The sequence below is a fragment of the Scomber japonicus genome, chromosome 12 (genome assembly GCF_027409825.1).
Source record: "Scomber japonicus isolate fScoJap1 chromosome 12, fScoJap1.pri, whole genome shotgun sequence".
NCBI classification, from domain to species: domain Eukaryota; kingdom Metazoa; phylum Chordata; class Actinopteri; order Scombriformes; family Scombridae; genus Scomber; species Scomber japonicus.
The window spans coordinates 31,243,328-31,265,105 of NC_070589.1; the positions used below are offsets into that span (position 1 = coordinate 31,243,328).

The following is a 21,778-nucleotide window of genomic DNA, read 5'->3' on the forward strand; positions in this document are numbered from 1 at the left end:
TCAAGGTTTCACATTTTAATAATTCTATTTTACACACAAGCTTTTCATAACAAAACCACTGGGCTTGCAAGGCATGCATGATGATATGTACAGTACGGTTTCCATCGCAGCAGCTTTTAAAAGCAGGTTCATACAGTGCAGTTATTTCCCCAGATACTCTTTATCTTTTAAATGCTGCAGATTTTATGGCTCATTATAGACTATAATACTTTGCACTCTTTGTTAAATGCAGACAATCATCAAAACTTAATATTGTTTCGATGCTTTGATTCCATGCGTGTACTTTAATGACCTGGAAGTAGTCACCATTAGTTTGAATAATCCCGAGTCAAACATCCTTTTGATTTTTTTTTTTTTTTTATACACAGTACATATTCCTCCTCCTTATAGTTCACAAACTCAATACTGGCCAAAAAAATCCTTCAATTTCTTTATGCAGAGTCTATAGAGCAAGCTTATTTTCCCTAACAGTGACTTCATTCCCAAGCAGGTGAAACAAATCAAATGTAAACATGTCATTGGAAATATATAAGACAGTAACATCGTAGAGGAGAAATAGACCGTTGTAAAAAATGAAAAATTCATTTAAAATGTCTTAGTTTGATTCTGTGAAGTCTCAGAGACAAGGTGCAATATTGTAAAGAAATATCCATTTTATATGAATTCTCTTTAAAAGGTCAGGAAATCCTTTTAAATGTTTTTTTTTTAAATTAATAAGTGCGAAAATGCTTTTATTTTGAAATAGCACTTTTCCAATTCTATGTTTTAAAAGGCCAAAACCAAAAACAAAAAAAAAACGGAGGTGCATTTGTGGATGAGAGTATGCATAAAACAAATACTTCTTCTTAGACTTTTAAAAACTAAAAATGGCAGAATGTGTAAGGCAGAGTTTTTTTCCCTCAGTATCACATCAGGAGCAGAAGAAGAATCTCACCGTCTGATGTGGAAATCCTGAAGAAAAACAGATGAAATAAAGTTCATGTTTTTTGGTTAAAAAGAAACAAAATCATAACTGCCAAAAACTACACATGTATAAAGACTGATACCTGTTAAATTACTTGTTGAATTAACCCTTTTTCTGGATCATGTTTATCATCCAGCTCCTCGTCAGAATCTGAAACCAGAAGAGAAAAAATAAAACGTTCAATAAAACAACAATATGATAATCTTCAACTTTTATGCCAAGGACCCTCACATCATACTACATCATTTTCTTCTTCCTTTCCAATAACTTCCAGGTGGGGAGTTCTGGTCCTCTGAAATGAGGCTAACACGGAAGTAACTTAGAACTGCATTCTATCAAAAGGCCACCAGGGGGCGACCGTCTCTATACAAGTCAATGGAGAATTCACCAACTTCTCACTTGATTTCTAACCTCAGTAAACGTTTTCAAAATGTGTTTATGGTCTCAATCGCTAGTTTAAAGCCTTCTTCAATGCAGTATGATGTTCATTTGGGACATTTTGGCCTCCCTGATTTTATATGTGACGATAAAGCAGGGTATGCATTAGGGCGTGGCTACGTCCTGATTGACAGGTTGATTGACCAATGTCCTCAAGATCCAGCCCTCGCAACCATAGCAACCTCCCCGCTCCGCCCATGACTCCGCCTCATGCCCATATATGTAGAATCCGTGTTTTTATTTTTCCCAGCATGCACCTGAAATTTTCAAGATGGCGCTGCCCAGATCTGAAACTATTGGCTTTCGAGCAGCAGTCCACAAACCAATGAGTGACGTCACGGATGTTACGTCCATTTCTTCTATACAGTCTATAAGAACTTCACATCACTTGCTGTTTTCTAAAACCTGCCATCCATTTTTAGGTGAATTTTCTAGCCTTTGTTCTGCTTTGGAGAATAGTTTGACAGTGATATTAAAAGCCTCCCTTCACTTAAAAAACATGTTGCTCTTGATCTATTAGTTGGATGTTGTTCTCTTCTCTGTGCAGAGTTTGTTCAACTCTGAATCTCAGTTTAAATGAGTACTATTTTTTCCAGGTCTCTCTCCTGAAGCCCAAATGAAGCCTGCACTCTATTTGGAAAGTCCTGCTCTGACTATAACATGCAACTCTGGACTTCAAAGCTGCTTCGCCAATTTTTACATGCAATCTCTGGTTTAATGCTTTACTCTCTTGTGAGACGAAGCTGAGCAACTGTAAAAACCCTTGTGAGTTATTTTAGACATTCATTACGAGGTATGTCTGCAGTGTGGATGTCAGAATCACAGAATAAACAGACCTGCCACAGACTCTGGTGGAGAGTAGAACTGTCCGTCAGATAAAGGACCCGGATACATGAGAGGAGCTCTCTCTGTGGCGTCCATGATGGACTGATATCCTGAAAGGAAGGAAGAGGAGGATACGTGAAGGCAGCAGCAGAAGTAAGACCAAGAGGTGGTAATAATAGTAGCACACTAAAGTTATAGTTTATTTATTTGTTGTGAGACTCACTGTTTTCATCTTCGGCTTCCTGAGGCAGAACCTTGAAGTCGAGCAGCCACGTTTCTATCCAGGCCAGCACGAAGGAGATGATGGGCAGCAGGTAGCCGAACGCACCCTGAGAGAGCAGCTACACACGCACAAACACAGACACACACAATCAATTTGAAGTTTTTTGCATCAAATTGTATCAAAAATATGAAAAGTAAAAATCTGTGTTGTGTTATATTATTGATACTAATTAATTGACAGGTACATGAAATGTTTCATTATTCTAAAGATAAAGCTTATTTAACTATCAATTCTGTTAAATCTAATCAGTAGCAATCCAGATTTTGTTAGTAATTATATGTTTGATGTAGAAATTATGAATCAGAAAAGTAACTTGAGCTGTAAAAGTGTAATATTAACCTCTGAAATGTCATGTAGTGGAGGTATAAACATGGACTTTTATAGTTTACTATTTCATTTGTATTCATACTTTAGTGCAGTACTTTACTAGATGTACTTTGTTGTATATCACCACTGACGTCTCACCTTTGATAAAATGACTTTTGCAATCAAGAACGCACAGCTGACTGCAGTGGTGATCTGTTCAAACAGAGAAAACGCTGATTAGAGAGACTTCTACTGTAGAGGACGTTTTATTTAACACATCACAGTTAACATACGCTTTGTTTTCTAATGATCAGGGAGTACAGTAACTAGGCAACCATAACCTTCACATTTCTGCCTTCTAAAAGTCAATATAGACACCGTGCATTACGACCGTTCAGGAGGAAAGTCAAGCTCAGGCCTTGGTCAAGTCTTTATCAAAACAACAATCAGGAGCCCAAAATGAACACTGAACCCTGTTTCAGTGTTCATTTTCCATCCATCTGTCCTTCCCTCCTTCCTTCCTTCCTTCCTTCCATCTGTCTGTCCTTCCTTCCTTCCATCTGTCCTTCCTTCTTTCCGCCCTTCCTCCCTCCCTCCTTCCTTCCCTTCCTCTTTCCTCTTTTCCTTTCTCCCTCCCTCCCTCCTACCTTCCCCCTTCCTTCTTTCCTTCCTCCTTCCTTTCCTTCCTTCCTTCCTCCCTCATTTCCTTCCTTCCTCCCTCATTTCCTTCCTTCCTTCTTCCTCCCTTCCTTCCTTGACTCGAGGAAAACAGGAGGGTCAAAACAGACTTGACTCCTTCCTTTAAGTGAACTTCAAGACTACAAGTGAAGGTGGTTGGACGAACCTGGTATTACAGAAGCTAAGAGGTTTGAACTGGACAGCGCCCTCTGCTGGTTAAAATAAGGGACTGTTGTCACATTACAGGATGAAGAGGAAGCATTAAAACTTACTGCAATGGCCCACCAGTGACGAAGTTTGCAGACGGCATAGGCCAGGATGAGAGAGGCAAACCTGAAAACAGCCAGGAGCTGAAGGTGGGAGGGGTGGGTGAGCAAAATGATGGAATGAAGAAAGAAATGATAGAAGGGAACATGGAGAGGCAGGAAACAACAACAAGAGATGAGATGAAAGGACAGAGAGACATTAAGGAACAAGCAGACAAAAATTCACAAATACATAATAAAGACAGATAAATTAACCCAAATAATCTGTTTATTAAAAACGTGAAGAATAAAGGAACATCTTACAAAAATGTCGAAGAAGGATGCGTGGTAGTCATAGTGCAGAACTTCTTTATCCAGCTGCTTCTGAATGCCACCGTTCACCTGTGAGACACAAACAAATGCTACCAGTCAAAACTATGAACTCTGAATTAGGCATGGACTAGTATGAGATTCTGGCGGTATGATAATCATAAGAAAAAATATCATGGTTTCATGGTATGGCGGTATTACGATTACAGCTCTAAAATGTTCCTAAAAGGAAGAAAAATAAAGACAGACATGTTAATTTAACCTGAATATACACTGCAATGACAGTGTGATGACAGTGTGAGGGGTTGTGATACTCTACGCTGCAGCTGCACCCACCTGACGGATTTCTGACCAGCACTTCCTGTCTTTTACCTTAGGAACGGTATGACAGAAAAATTGGCGGTTTGGGTTATCGTGGCTTTTTCAAATTGCGGTATACCTTGAACACGGTTATCATCCCATGCCTACTCTGAATCACTTCTTTTATTCTTCAGTTGATCAAAGATGTCCATAGATGGAAATACTGATGTGAACTTACATGGAATTAATTGGGACTCTTCATAAATGATAAAAATGATAGAAATGAGTGAAATTATTGTGAAAAGATGATATGTTCTCAGTGTTTCCAGCAATTTTGTATAATAGTCATTTTGAGGAAGGGATCATATTGTATGAATGTGTGTGTAACAATCATATCTGTCCCTTTTGTAAATTTCTCCATCGTGGGACTAATAAGAGGATTATCTTATTAACACAAAATAAATCTCCAAATTCCTGCAATTTTAACAGAAATAAGCACTTAAAACTAGGGCTGGGAAATAAATTAAAATTATATCAATATCGTGATATGAGACAACTTAGATTTTGGATATCGTAATATCACAATATGTCATCAGAGTTGCCTTTTCCTGGTTTTAAAGCTGCATTACAGTAAAATATATAATTTTCTGAACTTACCAGACTGTTCTGTTATTTACCTTTTACCCACTTTGTCATTATATCCACATTACTGATGATTATTTATCAAAGATTTCATAGTGAAAATATTTTGTAAAAACATCAACAGCCATCTCCATAATATTGTAATATCGATATCGAGGTATTTGGTCTAAATAAATATTGTGATATTTGATTTAGTCCATATCGCCCAGTCCTATTTAAAACATTGTAAAATTGTATCGTAATTGGCAATAATCACAAAAAATCCCCCAAAATCTAAATAATATATACTATATATGTAGATAAACACACTCGAGGAGTTGTTACATAGATTGTCGACAAAGGGTGAAATACGTTTAGTTTTTACTTGAGTCTCAAATTACCACCATCTACATATCACATTTTTATCTTATTTCTACTGAAGTGGGTTTTATTTTTCATCATATGCTTACATGAATGTTTTTTTACAGGCTCCTACATCCTTTTCATGTGAGCTGCATTTCTTACATGATTCTGATGAAAGGTGCTATACAACTAAAGTTTGTGTTATTATTATCATTTTTACTGGAAAACAAAATGTGCCTGGATCAGCAGTTCTTTCTAATCTGAAGGATGGGCAGATATCTTTTCCTGGATGTCAGAGTGACCCACAGATAAGAAGATGACTCACTGAGCAGCAGATGCAGGCTGGATAGAGTCGAGTTAAGGAGAAAAGCAACCGTCACATCAGCCAAACGGCTCACAGTGTGACCAACCGCAGTTACAAAGGAAGGCAGGCGGCTTTTCAGAGAGTCAATGAATCTAACCAGCATACATGTTGCAGTCTAAGTTAAGACTTAGTGCTGGGCGGTATGACCAAAAATGTATATCACGGTATTTTTCAAAATAAAAGCGGTTTCACGGTATATGACGGTATTTTTTTTCATGCATAATCAGCTGTTCACAACATCTTCTACTAGTTGAGAGAGGAATTACTACTCTACTGAAGTAGATTGACTTAAAATGGAATATTTTACTGTCATGATGAGTCAATAGGCAGTAATATGCTAACACTCCCGTTTCTCCTGTATTTTAGACTCATCTCCCACGGCCCTCCCATTTTGTCTTTTCTCCCGGGAATCTCCTGTAATGTACAGCCCCAACTTTGTTTGTTAATAATAATAATGATAACAGCCCAATAACAAAGGTTATATTTTGAAAGCTTAGACAGGAAGCCACCGCAGCTCCGTTATTTTAACAGAAGCTGAAACACACAGCGAAATGTTTTAACTGTAAATAAAAGTGCAGAGTTTCCAGCCTGCGTCAGACGATGCTGAGTTTACTGATTAATTATTAAAAACCAGGAGGTGATGTGTGAACTGTCGTCATGGTAACCAGCTCCGCAGGCAAACATCTTCTGGTGTCTGTTGAGCAGCAAGAAACGCAACACCGAAAAGGGTCGCGCGGCGCAGCGTAACGTAATGAAATAGCCTACACCGGTATGGCGACCGCGGTACATTAAACATTCATATCATAACGAAAATATATACACCGGTATTCCGCCCAGCACCATTAAGACTGAGTCCAAAATGTAAAGTTTAGTGCTATGAATGTGAGCAAATTACAAGTACATTAATAGAGAGTGTGTGTATCTAATGCAGGGGTGTCAAACATGCGGCCCGCGGGCCAGATACGGCCTGCCAAGGGGTGCTTTCCGGCCCACTTGCCATCCAGTACTCTTTTCCTTCCTTCCATCTGTCCTACCTTCCTTTCTTCCTTCTGTCCTTCCTTCCTTCTGTCCATTCTTCCTTCTGTCCTTCCTTCCACCTGTCCTTCCTTCCTTCCTTCCTTCCTTGTCTGTCCGTCCTTCACTATCTCTCTTTCCTACCTTTCTTCCGTCCTTCCTTTTGCCTGTCTTTCTTTCCTTCCCTTCTTATTTCCTTATTTCCTTCCTTCTTTCTTTCCTTTCATCTTATTAATGATCCGGCCCACATGAGATCAGATTGGTCTGTATGCGGCCCTTGAATGAAAATGAGTTTGACACCTCTGATCTACTGCATCTATTTCAACGCTCACTTTGCAGATACTGAAATGTTCTTGGACTGTACGTTGCTGTTAACACACTTCCTCATTCAGCGTTTAATGTTTAATGGCTTTGTGACCTTCATTTACTTCTCCAGCAGCATCTGACCTGCTTCCTTTCAGCCTTGACACATTTCATACCAACACATTTAACAATGATGTTACTGTTATGATGTTAAACATCACAATCATAGCTCGAGGTATTTATCGGACTTAGTGTGCCATTAAATGACAAACGAGGTCAGTTGAATTTAACAGGCAACACTTGTTAGAGTAGCTACATGTAAATATGAGCTGGTTAATGTTTAATTAACATCTCTGACTTATCAAACAGGACAAGTGTAAACTCTGCTGTTACATAAGCATTATAAAACAGACAAACTCATAAACGTCCTGTGAGCTTTTCCCCTGATACAACACAGGACTGACTTAGAAAAGTTAGTTATTTTCTCTACTGTACAGAAATAGTTTTATTCCCATAATGACAGAGCGGCTACTTTCTCTTGTATTGTACATACTGCGTTTGAAGAGTTTCCATTTTCCATGAAATAACTTGAGGATGAGAATATTTAGCTTTCTTGTGCATTTCTTCGTTCCTAACTGTGACAACTATAAATATCTAAATCATGTTCAACCTATAATAATAATTATAAAAAAAACACTTAACTATTTAACTCTACAAACCTTGTAAATTATTAAACAGTACCATGATGTTATAATTATTTAATTAATGAAATAACTCTTTGAAACTGTATTTAATTTGTCTAATAAGGCAACCTGCTAATGATTCTTTTAGATGGTTTTACTTTAAAATGCATTTCTGTGAGTCTTTAAACCATAGTTGGGTTTAAAAAAACCTTAAATTAAACTTCAAGTCAAGTTTTTATTTATTATTATCTGCCTCAAAAACATTATATTTTTTTGAACAAATGAACAAGAAAAATTAAGACTTAAATTACTCATAAAACACAAAGTTTTATGAGTAATTTATGTCAGAACAGAATTTAGGTCAGAACCTGATGATTCATACATGGGACCTTCAAATGAACTATGTGATAGAAACACCTCGACACCTGAACTCACCACAACCGCGTGAACAACAAGAGAAACACGTAGTGAAACTAATGACGTCACAGTTTGCAGCACTGTCATGACTCATAGCAGCCAATGTAGCAGCTATCATCTATGTTAATCTGTTTTTATCGTAGGGGTTGGGGGGAAAACTTGATACAGCATAGCATCCATAGACTGTATAAAAGAAATGGACGTAACATCCGTGATGTCACCCATTGGTTTGTGGACTGCTGCTCGGAAGCCAATAGTTTCGAATCTGGGCAGCGCCATCTTGAAAATTTCAGGTGCATATCGATAGCCTAAACCGTAAATACACTCATTACAGTACTTCAGTTATTCCTGATATTATTTTGCTTATTTTCTATTACTATAAGAAATCACACGCCCCTACAGATTGGAAATGTGACCCACTGTGATATCCACAATAAAATCTTTTTCCCCCCAACTCAACATTAACTGTGAGCCAAGCCAAAAAAACATCCACGACACAAACCGACATTTCTTACATTGAGCTCAATGATCCAGAGCAAAGTGATGAACAAGAGGTCGAACGTGACGAAGAGGCAGAAGGTCCTCCTCACGTCCGAGATGCACTTCTTCTCTCCGGCCTCGTACGACTCCACCCTTGCACAGATGGGCGTGGTGTTGATAGCCACCCTGCCGGTCAGCCGCGAATCAGCGCTACTGCTGCATCGGCTGTCCATCTTTGACCACGCCCCTCGGGCAGGGATGGCCCCGCCACTGGTCGATGTAGAAAAAAAGGTAGACTCGGAGTTAGCAGCGGCGGGTCATTGGAGTTTATATGAACAGGAATGCCGGGTTGTTTTGGGTGGATGTGGACTCAGTCAGCGGAGGTAAATCGCATCACTGCATCTGCAGGGAGGACAAATCAGAAAACACGAAAAATAAATGAATTAATTATGTACAGCGTCAGTCAAAAGTTTGGACACACTTCTCCATCCACTATAGTGAGGAAGTGTAGTTTAGAGTTCAAAGCTTTGGCCTTGACCTGCATAACACTTGATGTTTACTTGGTGTTTGTTGTTTGGGGATTTAGGCAAGCAGCAACCTCCAGTGCTGAAAAATAAAGCTAACGCAAAGAGCCAAAAACTGCAGTTCCTTGAATGGCACCAAAAGTGAGTCAATCTCCACAGACCCCGTGTTAAAATGGCCAACTTTACTGCAGAAATAAACACGTTTACAGCCTTGGATAAAAAAAACAGTTACAGCTAGTGTTAAGGTCAGCTCCACACGCTTGTCCAAATTGTGCAATGGTCACTTCTGGCTCCAAAAATCCAGGATTGCAACAGTCAGTAAATTTGAGGGTTCAGAACAAGAGTCAACAAACCAATGGGTGACCTCATGGTGGTTTAAGTCTATTATATTCACACAGTGTATGGTTTTAGGAAGTGAGACTAAATGTCCTTTTGAACTGACTGTAAGTTACTTCCACTATAAAAGGACAGAGTGGAAACTAGGGCTGTAACTAATCATTATTTTTTTAGTATCAATTAACCAGAAGATTATTTTCTCATTTAATTTAAGTTTTGTCAACAGTATTTTCAAATCAGTCTTCAAATGTTTTGTCCGACCAACAGTCCAAAAACCAAAGATATTAAGTTTACCATCATGTATGACAAAGAAATACATTAAATCATCACATCTGAGAAACTTTTTGCTTATAAAAGCGATTGAAACAATTATTAAATTATCAAGATATCTGCCTATTGAACAATCAAAACAATTTTGCTTCACTATTGGAGACGTGACAAAAATGAAGGTGTTACTTATTTAAAGTTTCACAGTGAAAAACTAATCTGATTGGTTAATATGTGGCTCCTGACTGGTGAAGGGAAGTATGTGACATCACCATAAAGAGATCTCTAATGTGAAATAATCAATACTGTAGTCTGTGCATGTTGGATCACATCACCCATACAAACATGCTTTAGCATGCATGTTATTGCGGTCTGACATCTGAGCTCATATCTTAAGGTTTACTGTTGAATGTCTGTGTGTCTGTGGCTGTGCTGGAAAAGAGCTTTGCTGTATGCAAAGGCAATGAGCCAACACGCTTTAACGACCTCGAGACACATCATGCAATTTCCCCTGAAACTAAAACCGTCCACCATCGGCAGCTTCCTCTTCACAGTCCACAGAGCTTTTACAGCTACACCACAATTTATGTTTAAACCTATTTTAAAGTGATACTGCACCAGTGGATGTTGGAAAGATGGATCTAAAATGTCTAAAAACACCATAGATTCAATTATTTTCACTGTTCTGTAAGATCAATATGTTCCAACCAAAGTTTCACCAAAACTAAGACACAGACGCTGTGTATTTTGACTTATTTGGGCAGTCTGGAGTGATTTGAGGGCTTTCTCCTCACATTTTTCTACTGCTTGTTGTTGTTTTGCTTCTGAAGATGTATTTTGCTTCGTCTTATTGTTTCACTTTTGGGGGAATTTGTCTGCACGTGTTTGTTTCTTGATTTACCATTTTGTCCTTCTGAAGCACTTTGTAATCTGTGGTTATGACAAGGACTTTATTATTATTAATGATGCTTTTATAATGTTGTTAAAACTCATCAACATTCTTGGATCTATTTATAACTGATCTCTGATTGGCCACAGCCTTTCCCTCTTTGTAAAGACAGATCTTAGGAGGAGTATTCCCCTTTTTGATATCATTGTTGGTGTTCTTTTCTTGTCAAATAACCAACTAGTTGATGGACAGATCATTCATCTGCAACTATTTTGATAATGGCTCACTTTTCGTCACTTCGTGGGAATTTGCTGGCTCTTCTAGATCTCTATCTAATTTCCTCGCAACAGAGCAGATTTCATTGTTACTGAGCCTATGATTTCCACACAGGACAGGAACACTATTTGAATGCATCATTTTACAGATAAAACAAGCAAACAGAAATAGCTTCAGGTCTTTGAGAGCAAAACTGGGCTGATGCACAAGAGACATTAAGGAAAAAATGAAAATAGCTTCCTGTTCAGAGTTTATTTGGCTTTCAAAATGTTGCCATCACTCAGAAACTATGCAAAGAAAGCAATGACAACAATGTTACAGTAACTCCAGCAATGACAACAGTCAGCAGGGAGAGGCTGATGGGTGCACAGGTCTGACTAGTTTGAGCATGAACCAGAATGCCTGCTCGACAAAACTGGAGCATCCGAGAAATGTCACAAAAACAAAAAGTATGAGAATCTACAACCCTAAAAAATTTAAACATAGTTCAGCTTTGTTGAGCTTAGACGTGTCAATTGGACTGATCTCTGAAGGGGCAGTTATAGTGTAGAGGAAGCTCCGCTGAACACTTTTGGTTTGAGTTGCTAATTTTAGGGGAACTTCATTCCTTCATAGATCTCACTTTTCCTGCAGCACATTTTAAAGCTGGCAGTGGCTTGACTCTTAAAACTATCTGCATGTTTACAGTACCAGTCAAAAGTTTGGACACACTTTCCCTTTCAAATCAATGAGAAAGTGAGTCCAAACTTTTGACTGGTACTGTACGTGAATAATCAAATCAAATATCGCAATATTTTTGACCAAATACCTCGATATCGATATTGAGACGATATTGTAGGGATGGCTGTCGGTGCTTTCACAAAATATTTACACAATGAGATTTTTGATAATTACTGTAATGCAGCCTTTAAACCAGTAAATGACAACACTTATGCCGTATCATGATATGCAGAATCTAAGACGATATCTAGACGCATAATATCACGATATCAAAATAATATTGATATATTGCTCAGCCCTCTTTGAAGGCATTATGAAACTGCATCATTCAGTTCGGTAGCAATTGTAAGCATGACACTTCTGAGACGATATCTAATCTCATATAACTATACTGGAGTCTATATCTAATCCCGTACCACGATATCTGAGACGTTATTTAATCTCATATCACGATATCAATATAATAATGACATATTCCCTGGCTCTGTACGTTAAGATACTTCAGACTAGATGGTGACATGGGAGTGGATTTTCACTCCTGTCTCGTCCCAATCCCGTGACGGATTTAAAAAAAGATTCTGTCCTGCCCGACTCCCGGAAGATTGACTCCTGTTCCCGTACTTTCCCCCTGGCGATATCCAGCACGCTTAATTAGACCATAATGACGGGTATGCAGGTCACATCACATGACCGCCTGCAACCAACCAGCAACCAGCCATATAGCTGACAGAGGAGACAAATAATAGAACTGCACATTGCATTATAACTCCAATATTGGCAACTGCAATATACATTATAAAGAATGAACTATGATTCCCATTTCCACCTGTTCCTCTTGATTTTTTCCCCGTCCCGTCTCAATCACGTGATCTAAAGTGAAATTCCCGTGGGAATCCCGTTACCCGCTGGATTCCCAAAAAAATGGTCATCCTCTACTTCAGACATGCTGTAAGCCTTTTGGATGGAAGCTGCCTTCTACAATGAACACATGAGGTAAATATTTAAAAAGGTGGTTTATTTTACACAACATAAGACTGATTGTATTCTATAAATCTTAAACAACAGCCACTGGTGGAATGTAACTAAGTAAATTTACTCCATTATTGTACGTTTATTACTCAAATTGCATGTTTTTATGTTTTTTTTATTTCGAATTCTTACTGTTAAATGTTTGTTTTATGTAAAGCACATTGAGTCGCCATTGTGTAAGAAATGCGCTATATGAATAAAGCTGCCTTGCCTTGCATCAGTACATTGGTGATCTGTTCTTAGATTCTTGTCAGATTTAATAGAGCTATCCTCAACTTAAAAAAAAAGAAAAGAAAAGAAATATCAGACGACTGCAGAGTTTCTACGGATTAGCAGCTTTAACTGAAACATTCGTGTAACGGTTCCTTCAGCATAATCATCCGTCTGCTGATGAACACAGTCATGCAGAAAAAGGCTCTTTGGGTCTTGTGCTTATTTAAGACCAAAGCATACTTGTGGAAATCACTGTGGCACCAGATCTGTGACTATCATTTATTAAGCACGACTAATGACATTTCTTTGCTGGGATCAGGTTTGGAGACGTAAAGCCAAAGCAAACAATGCTCAAAAAGCTGAAGAGGTGGTTATAATCATCTGTGAGTTTGTGACTGTGAGTGAGCTTGTTTACATTACATGGACGTTTGACTCTTTGTTAAAAAAGGCACACATTGTGCTTTTTGTGCTTATCTACTATTTATATATCGTTATGATGTTTAATATTAATGTTAAACACAGTTAAAGTTACAAATCTTGAGGTAAACATATTTAAAAATGCTCCCTGCAAGTCAAAAGTCATCCTGCAATGAATATTTAGCTCCCTTTGTATGATAATAGGGTGGACAAAATATTAGAAACACTTACACAAACACAATATAACACACTCCAGATCACCACCACCCACTACAACCTCAAAGGCTGGGTACCGGACCTCAATACCTTTAAAAGGTACCAAAATAAATCAATATCAAGTAGTAACGTAATGTCTCTCGATCCTTTTTGTACCCAGGAGCTAAAGAAATATGACTATTTGTATGGACTTGCTCACACAGCCAATCAACCCAAGCTGTCTTAGATTTAATGCGACATGTGATTGACCTACTTTGAAGACTTTCAAAATGCACGTGTGTAAAAAATCCAATCATTTAGATGTGGTGGTGTGGTGGCATTTTAAGCAATTTAATGCTTCTATTCAAATGACTGGTACCAAATGAAGTATTTAATTGGTATCTGTATCACTTTAAGGATATTTCTAGTACTTCTAATAAAATGCTTAATGTTTATAGAAAGAACAAATATTCAATATGTTCACTGGCATCTTTATTAGGTACAATCTAATGTAATCTAATGTAATCCAGTACAACAGCTCTGCTTTAAAATCTACGTTTATGAAGCTTATACATTTTGATGAAGCTGTCAGAGAGCAAACAGAGTATATTTATATTCTATTTATCTAAAAAAAACAACATTCACAATCACTATATTATAGTCCAGGAGAACATGTTACAGGACATGATGAATACGACATTATTGAAAGGTGTTTTTTTTTATTATTCTCTAGGTTTGAATATACAAAAATGTGTATCAGTTGCACAAAAATAGAAATAAAAAAGATGCATTTTTATTTCCATTTCTGTATACTGTGAGTCACATTAGGAAACAATCGAGCTTAGATAAATGTGTATAGGGTGCTTTTACACCTCTCACATGTCAAAATTGGGTCAAATTGGAGCCTGAACAGTATGTAAAGGGTTAAATGAACTCTTGAGTGCTTTAATGTGTCGCCTGGTATTTATTTCTCAGAAGACCAAAACACAAAACTGATGCTTTGTGACTCCAGTAAGTGTGCTATTACATGGGAGGCCTATACTGTCACAGCATGCAGCCACATCAATGCATCAAATCATAACGCTAATGTAATATAATATAAGTGGGTTAGCTGAATATGAAAGCTTCCTCTGCAATTACTGCTCAAACAAGGAAACGCAAAGTGCAACACTGGTTCAGCAAACATGCAATGCTTCTCTGTGGCGGAGAGGAGGCCAAAAAAACACAATAATAAAACACATGTGTTGTTGTTTTTTTCATTATGAATAACATGCATCTGGGCTGCTTTCTAACATGCAGGTCAGAAGAAAATAAAAAAGCAAATCATCATGGTTGCAGCAGGGATGTCTGCGGTGTTTACCAGCATCGTTTAGGACATTTTAACAGCGAGTTAGCGAGTTCATTTGAAGCCAAGCAGGTTTAAAATATCTCTGAAGTCTTCCTTACCTTGTTTTAAGACAGATAAGGCTCCTTGGTGTGTTTTACGAGGTGTGTCTGGTGTCTGAATCAATCCTCGGAAGGCTCCTGTCGGCAGATTTCAACCGCAACGCACCAGACGAGTCATCTGTTTCCCCTACCGCCTGCTCGGACAGGATGCAGGTAGCGCAAAGGATCCTGGGATATAGAGTTCTTTTAGCTAGCGTGGCGCTGGAGGACTCAACGCAAAACTGTCTATCTAGGGCGGATTAGGGTAAAATGGGACACTGATTTATGTGGGACAACTAAGATCCAGTGCATTTATCTCTTTTTCTATTCTATTCTTTTTCTATTCAATTAAATATTATTCTATTTTAAAGCTAACTAGTACCTATATGAGTACTGTGTAAGTTATACACATGAACATACAGGCTACTATTTTTTTAACCTAAAAACTATGGGTATGCACATTTCAGAAAGTTGTAGCAGATATAAGGTTGCTTTGTATAAATCTGAGTATTTCTAATCGTAAAAACTAACTAGTGTCCCAGGTTACAAAATCTACAAATTCTGAAATAATTTGGCATAAGGAATATTAATATAAATGTCATGTTCCTTTTAATTTAACAAGGAAACATCTTAGGGATTTCATAATGATATAAGGTGTTGATATAATGTATTGGACAAGTCAGAATTGAAAAAAAAGTGTCCCACATGATCCTAATCTACCCTATAACCTAACAATCTGGTCAAATGGTTTTCTGGTAGCAACGGAGGATTTAGTGATTTAGGGGCTCTATAGGCAAACTCTGTCTTACTTTAATGTATAATAGTAACATTATGTACAACAGTAATATTGGTGTAGAGTGATAATAGGCTATATCTGAGATTACTACACAGATTTAAAGTACCTGTAACTACTATCGTTTTTAATTCCTTTTGTAATGATGATTTTTATTATCCACTTTGCTGCTGCGTTAATGTAGATTTCCCCACTGTGGGACTAATAAAGGAATGTCTTATCATATCGTATCTTATCATCTTATTGTATCATATCTTATCTTGTCTTAAATGTTGGTATTAACAGTGGTAGAGGAAGGCTACAGTGGGGAAGATGCTCCTCTCATTGTTAATTTACTGAAAATACACAACACGTCTGATGCTCTATATAAAATTGTCTTTAATATTGTCCCTTTACATTACATTCAATCCATTTCATGTGTAATATCTTAGCTAACTTTCACATTGATACTAAGAAATAGAAGAGAGAATCACAGCCAGGTCTGCTCAGATCACAAGTACATTGATAAAATATAAATTATCACTCCCGTCAGGTAGGCACGGACCACAGTTCTTTGTTACAGATGATTTTATTACGACCATCTCCGTTGAACTGTTAACATACAACACGCAATTAAACATATTTCACATACAACACAGTAAAAGAAAATTAAATACCTCGCTGGCTGCACCCCTGAGAGAATGAGTCTACCATGCGACAAAACATTTCTTTTTCTTCTTCTTCTTCTTGGAGTGTTACAATCAAAACAAAATCTTGGTGTGAAGTGTCACATCAAACTAAGTCCGTCACTCAACAGAGAATAGACATTATTTCCTCTTAGGCTGAAGTGTTGAATAAAGAAATTAAATATGCATTAAAAATAAACAGTGTTAAATAAAATATTCTACAAAACATAAATGACAACAAAAATAATATTTATGGCAGTTAAATAAATGTTTATGATTTCTGTCTATGTTCAAACTTTCATCCACAGCTAAATTTCTTTCAAAAACTGATGAGTGAACATGACCAGTAAAGGGTCTGCTGTCCAGGATAGAGGTGTCTTCACTTGTCTGCACTGCACTGTGGCACCGACTGTTTCTGTAAATATAATCACATGTGTAAAATAATTGTACATGCCTCAGTTTGAGCTCAATGTAAATCCTGAAATGTATAAAATTTGAACAAACTGACTGACATAGTGTGATTACAATATATACATAATATTTAAATCTCTCTTCACTGATATGGTTTGAAGTTGCCAAAGACTCAGTGAAGTTTGTACATGTCTTCCTGCAGTGAACATCACAACAGCTCAACAATTGAAATCTGAAAACTAATGCATGACACAAGAGGGCGCCTTCGTCCTGTTTATCAGGGACATAGTGGAGGTTAAAGCTCCTCAACTCAGTTTGTCTGCAGTTGTAGTTGAGAGTGTTTTCAGGGAGATAAGATGTTGGTATGAAACTGCTGCAGGTTATTAGGTTATTAACTTGAAGTCAAAGTGCAGACAATTTTGCTGTTTTCCTTCTTATTCTTGTTTTTTAGATCACTGACAGACTGTACTGTGTGTTTCATGTTCTTTGTGTTAGAGGGCCAATATGAGTGTAAAAGCCACATTGATACTTGTTAAGTTTTAGTAGTTTTATCATTTTGTAATGCTCATTTAAGTATACCAATGCAATGATGACATCACCGCCTCCTAAGCAGACGAGGTTAAGCAGCCCACAGAGCTACACAGTTTTTGACCATACAATAGAGAAAAATCTTGTAACTTTATTTTTACTTTTTCAGTAAAGTTTTTTCATGAACAGAAGTTACTGCCTCCGAAGATGTTTGTGTGTCAAGCTTAAAAGCCAAGAGGACTGCTTAATAGTGGTGGTAAAGTGCATGGAGAAAAGATTGCCGCTACAATGAGGTGTAACATCTATAGGTGAGACATGGTCTGTGGCAGCTGCAGCATGGAAGAATAAAAATCACCTAACTGACTGTGAGATGCAGTTAGTCTGTAATATAAAAATAACTTTTATCTGAACACTTTTGTAAATAACAGATTTCAGTTTCAGAGGGCTGGCTAAGTAGAGTTTTGACCTTATATGTGGTGTGACAGACCAAACGGTTGTTTGTGTGAAAAGAAAGTAAAAAATGATTTTGATCATTATGTCAAGGAAAACTAGGAAGATAAAAAAAAAAACTAAACCACAACAAAACAAACACGTTTTTTTGAGATTCAAATGGTATACATTTTTGAATAGGCCTATTTTGAGAAATTATTTCAGCAGATCATTAAACCATCAGAGGACCCTGGCCAGAAATTTGTGACAGAAAATGTCTAAATTGACTAAATATACAAATAACATATTGATTGTTAAAAGCAACACGTGAAAGAAAACTGAGATCCTGAAATGAAGACAAAGAAAAAGAAGTTGTTCATTCTTAAGATAAACTGTTTTATTCATGATTTAAACCTTCAGTTTGTTCACACATTAAATCAGTAAAGTCTGTTAAATGAGTCTTGTTCAATGATTTCATGTTCAGATTCATTTTAACCACACAATAATAACAAATAGTAGGAAATTATCTCCTTATTATCATGATAATTACAGTTACAACACATTTCTTTACAAATGTACAAAGTGATATGAGCAAAATATATTTGATAATGGAAAGGTAACATTTAGAGAAACAGAACAACCAATGACAATCTATGTGCAGTTCAGGAACATAGAGACAAAAACAGGAAGAATTACAACACAGAATCTGCCACAAGTCTAAAATGACTTCTGTCTATTTGAGTTTACACAACTCAGCTGTGTCTCCATAATGATAACAAAGCCAGAGTCCAGCATAGAGAGGCTGAGTGAATGTGGTCTGGACTCTGTGGAGGAGAGTCATGGTTTCAGAGACGCTGTAGAAGGACAGAATACCTGCTCTGTGATCCAGGTACACTCCTACTCTGGAAGAATAAGGACCCGAGACGGGAGTTGAGATATTGTTGAACCAGAACTCATAATTTTTTGTGTCACATTTCAAAGCCCAAGATTTTTTATTATATCCGAAGTTACATTCTTCTGAGCAGCCTACTCTTCTGATATTCTTGTATGCAATTGCTACATAACCTCCTCTCCCTCTCCACTCCACCTCCCAGTAACAAGGTCCAGTGAGACTCTCTTTACTCAGGACCTGACACCATCTAAAGAATCTGTCCGGGTGGCTGGAATAAGAATTTGGTATTGTTAATTTTGCTTTTCTGTTTCCATCAGATAACAACAAACGTGTGTTTGCTGTGTTTGGATCCAGAGTGATTTTACATGAGTATTTCAAGAACTCAGCTCTGGTTTTGGGCTCTGTTTCTGGTTGTGGCAGTAAAACCTTCACCTCAGTCTCTGTCAGTGAGATGTTTGTCCATTTGTCCCTCAGGATGTCCTGTAGTTTATCTCTGAGCTCTGACACAGCTGCTGTCACATCCTCAAAGTATCTCAGAGGACGGATATTGATGCTGGATGAGTCTGTAGGTTCACTGAGTTGTGACACTGAGGGGTAGTTGTGTAGAAACTGGTTGTGATCCTCTGTGTGTGAGAGCTTCTTCAGTTCAGCATCTTTCCTCTTCAGCTCAGTGATCTCCTGCTGCAGCTTCTCCTGAAGCTCTTTGACTCGACTCACTTCAGTTTCCTGCTGGGATCTGATCTGCTGCTTCACATCAGAGCTTCTTTTCTGGATGTAACAGATCAGCTGAGTGAAGATCTTCTCACTGTCCTCCACTGCTTCATCAGCAGAGCGATTGATGGCCTCCACCTCCTGTTGAAGCAGCTTCACATCTTTCTCTATGTCCTGGATTCTCTGCTGGATGTTTAGTCGACTCACCTCGAGCTCTCTCTGCCTCTCAGTCCTTTCTGCTGCAGCTGAGACCGTGTCATGACCTTTATGTTCATCCACAGAGCAGAGATAACAGATACTCTGCTGATCAGTACGGCAGAACATCTTCATCACCTCATCATGAAGAGAGCAGATGTTCTCCTGGAGCTTCTTGGAGGGCTCGACCAGCTTGTGTTTCTTTAATGGAGCTACATCATAATGAGGCTGGAGATGTTTCTCACAGTAAGAAGCCAGACATACCAGACAGGACTTGATGGCTTTCAGCTTCCTCCCAGGACAGAAATCACAGGCCACATCTTCAGGTCCGGCATAACTGTGATCAGCAGCAGCAGCTTGGAGTCCAGTCTTCTTCAGCTCCTCCATTAAATCTGCTAACATGGTGTTTTTCATCAGGACAGGCCTCGGTGTGAATGTCTGTCTGCACTGAGGGCAGCTGTAGATTTCATTCTCATCCTCTCCATCCCAGAAGTTGTTAATACAGCTCATGCAGTAGCTGTGTCCACAGGGAATAGCCACTGGATGCTTCAGTAGATCCAAACAGATCGAACAGCAGAATTTTGCTCCGTCCAGTTGATCTCCTTGCTGCGCCATTTCACCTCTTAGTGACAATGACTGTGTGAGTTTCATTTTCTGAGAATTGAAACTAGTTTGAGATCTTCTGAACGGCCTGTGATGTAAATGAAGGCTGACCGCTTACCACATGGTAACACCCATCTTCAAACTGTAGCTCTGAAGGGGAGGGAACAAGGAAGTATGAGGACAGAGTGGAGTTTGTTGTGTTTGATGGCAGAAAGAAGAGGAAGGAGTTATACCACAGTGTCTTTAACCTTTTTTATTCAACAAAGCTTATGTCTCATTTAAAAACATGGTTACAAATACCTTCATTATTATCTAAATAAAGTGGTCAGTTTCATCTTTAACTTAGATACACAAACATAAGAAAAGCTCAACCCCATCACTATTGTGGACAGCTGTGGTTCTCCCCTTTGACTTCGACAATACAGGTTACTAAGAGACTGTGGCCACCAGAAGGCGAACTTTCAACACTCATCACAGACTCACAAAACTGGTGAAATTAAGTTTCATACGAGTCGGGATAAAATGTGATGTAGCTCTATAATTGATCGTATCTCTACAATTATACAACCAGCAGTGACGTCTTTTGTGCAACCCCTGAATTGACTTGTCACTTTTTTCCAGTTACCACTCAGGAAAGGTTGATGTGCATTATGACTTATAACCACATTATGTTAAGATGTAGGTTTAAGAGGTTGATGTGTTCGAGCTAGGTGGGTGACATGTTTTGATTCAGAAAAGCTTGTAATTGGGAGCCTAGAGGTTATTCTCAGTGAGATGACACAACACATTAACATAACCATAATGTAAAGACCACACTGCTATGCTCTTGCAGGAGCTGATAACACTAAAACTTGACATAACAGGTGACATACAGATTTATGAAAATAAAAGAGTATTAAACGTATAAAGTCAGAAGGAAGCAGCTTTTTAGGGAGAGTGAGGTGGCTCTGAAAAGAGCCGTTGTGGTTTGTGAAGGAGAAGACAATTTAAGCTCTCTCTCCACGGATGCGGCGAGCCAGCTGGATGTCTTTGGGCATGATAGTGACCCTCTTGGCGTGGATGGCGCACAGGTTGGTGTCCTCGAACAGACCGACCAGGTAAGCCTCGCTGGCCTCCTGCAGAGCCATGACAGCGGAGCTCTGGAAGCGCAGGTCTGTCTTGAAGTCCTGAGCGATTTCTCTGACCAAACGCTGGAAGGGCAGCTTGCGGATGAGCAGCTCGGTGGATTTCTGGTAACGACGGATCTCTCTGAGAGCCACGGTACCGGGCCTGTAACGATGGGGCTTCTTCACTCCACCGGTGGCCGGGGCGCTCTTACGGGCAGCCTTGGTGGCCAGCTGCTTCCTGGGGGCTTTGCCTCCGGTAGATTTACGGGCTGTCTGCTTGGTTCTTGCCATTGCTTCTCGTTTCTCTGATCAGGAGAAAATAGTGTTGAGAAGAGGAGACACGCTGCTCTTAAAGTGTCGGAGTGGCTGCGGAGCTGTGACGCTGCTTCAGACCTCCGGGTCCTGATTGGTGAGCGGCTCTTCCTGGAGCTTAGCACCGCCTGCAGAAGCCTGAAGCTCCGCTGCTTATTGGACAAAAGTCGTTTGGAAAAAGTCCGCCAAAATGAGAGCAGCTCCCCCTCCACAGTACTGCTGGAAGCC

General features: G+C 38.7%; 3 protein-coding genes across 3 annotated transcripts; all 3 read right to left on the minus strand.

Moving 5' to 3' along the window:
• stard3nl (STARD3 N-terminal like) lies at positions 1 to 15,053 on the minus strand. Its single transcript, XM_053330468.1, has 9 exons — positions 14,927 to 15,053; positions 8,650 to 9,016; positions 4,064 to 4,141; positions 3,767 to 3,844; positions 2,976 to 3,029; positions 2,451 to 2,568; positions 2,239 to 2,337; positions 1,047 to 1,114; positions 1 to 951 (listed from the first exon to the last, which is right to left on the minus strand). The coding sequence occupies exons 2-8, from the start codon at positions 8,845 to 8,847 to the stop codon at positions 1,050 to 1,052; spliced, it is 690 nt and encodes a 229-aa protein (XP_053186443.1). The 5' UTR covers positions 8,848 to 9,016; positions 14,927 to 15,053; the 3' UTR covers positions 1 to 951; positions 1,047 to 1,049.
• A 3,397-nt stretch (positions 15,054 to 18,450) lies between these two features.
• On the minus strand, positions 18,451 to 20,144 carry LOC128369416 (tripartite motif-containing protein 16-like). Its single transcript, XM_053330453.1, has one exon. The coding sequence runs from the start codon at positions 20,142 to 20,144 to the stop codon at positions 18,465 to 18,467; it is 1,680 nt and encodes a 559-aa protein (XP_053186428.1). The 3' UTR covers positions 18,451 to 18,464.
• Positions 20,145 to 21,118: 974 nt separating this feature from the next.
• LOC128369450 (histone H3) lies at positions 21,119 to 21,529 on the minus strand. The gene has a single exon (XM_053330497.1). It carries the CDS (start codon positions 21,527 to 21,529, stop codon positions 21,119 to 21,121), a length of 411 nt encoding a protein of 136 aa, XP_053186472.1.
• Positions 21,530 to 21,778: the final 249 nt, after the last annotated feature.

Excerpts from the sequence above, each read along its gene's own strand:
- LOC128369416 (XM_053330453.1), bottom strand. The coding sequence starts at position 20,144 with ATGGCGCAGCAAGGAGATCAACTGGACGGAGCAAAATTCTGCTGTTCG.
- LOC128369450 (XM_053330497.1), bottom strand. The coding sequence starts at position 21,529 with ATGGCAAGAACCAAGCAGACAGCCCGTAAATCTACCGGAGGCAAAGCC.
- stard3nl (XM_053330468.1), bottom strand. The coding sequence starts at position 8,847 with ATGGACAGCCGATGCAGCAGTAGCGCTGATTCGCGGCTGACCGGCAGG. Across the intron at positions 3,845-4,063 it reads CATCCTTCTTCGACATTTTT|CTCCTGGCTGTTTTCAGGTT; the intron begins GTAAGATGTTCC and ends TCCCACCTTCAG. Across the intron at positions 3,030-3,766 it reads GTCACTGGTGGGCCATTGCA|ATCACCACTGCAGTCAGCTG; the intron begins GTAAGTTTTAAT and ends CTGTTTGAACAG.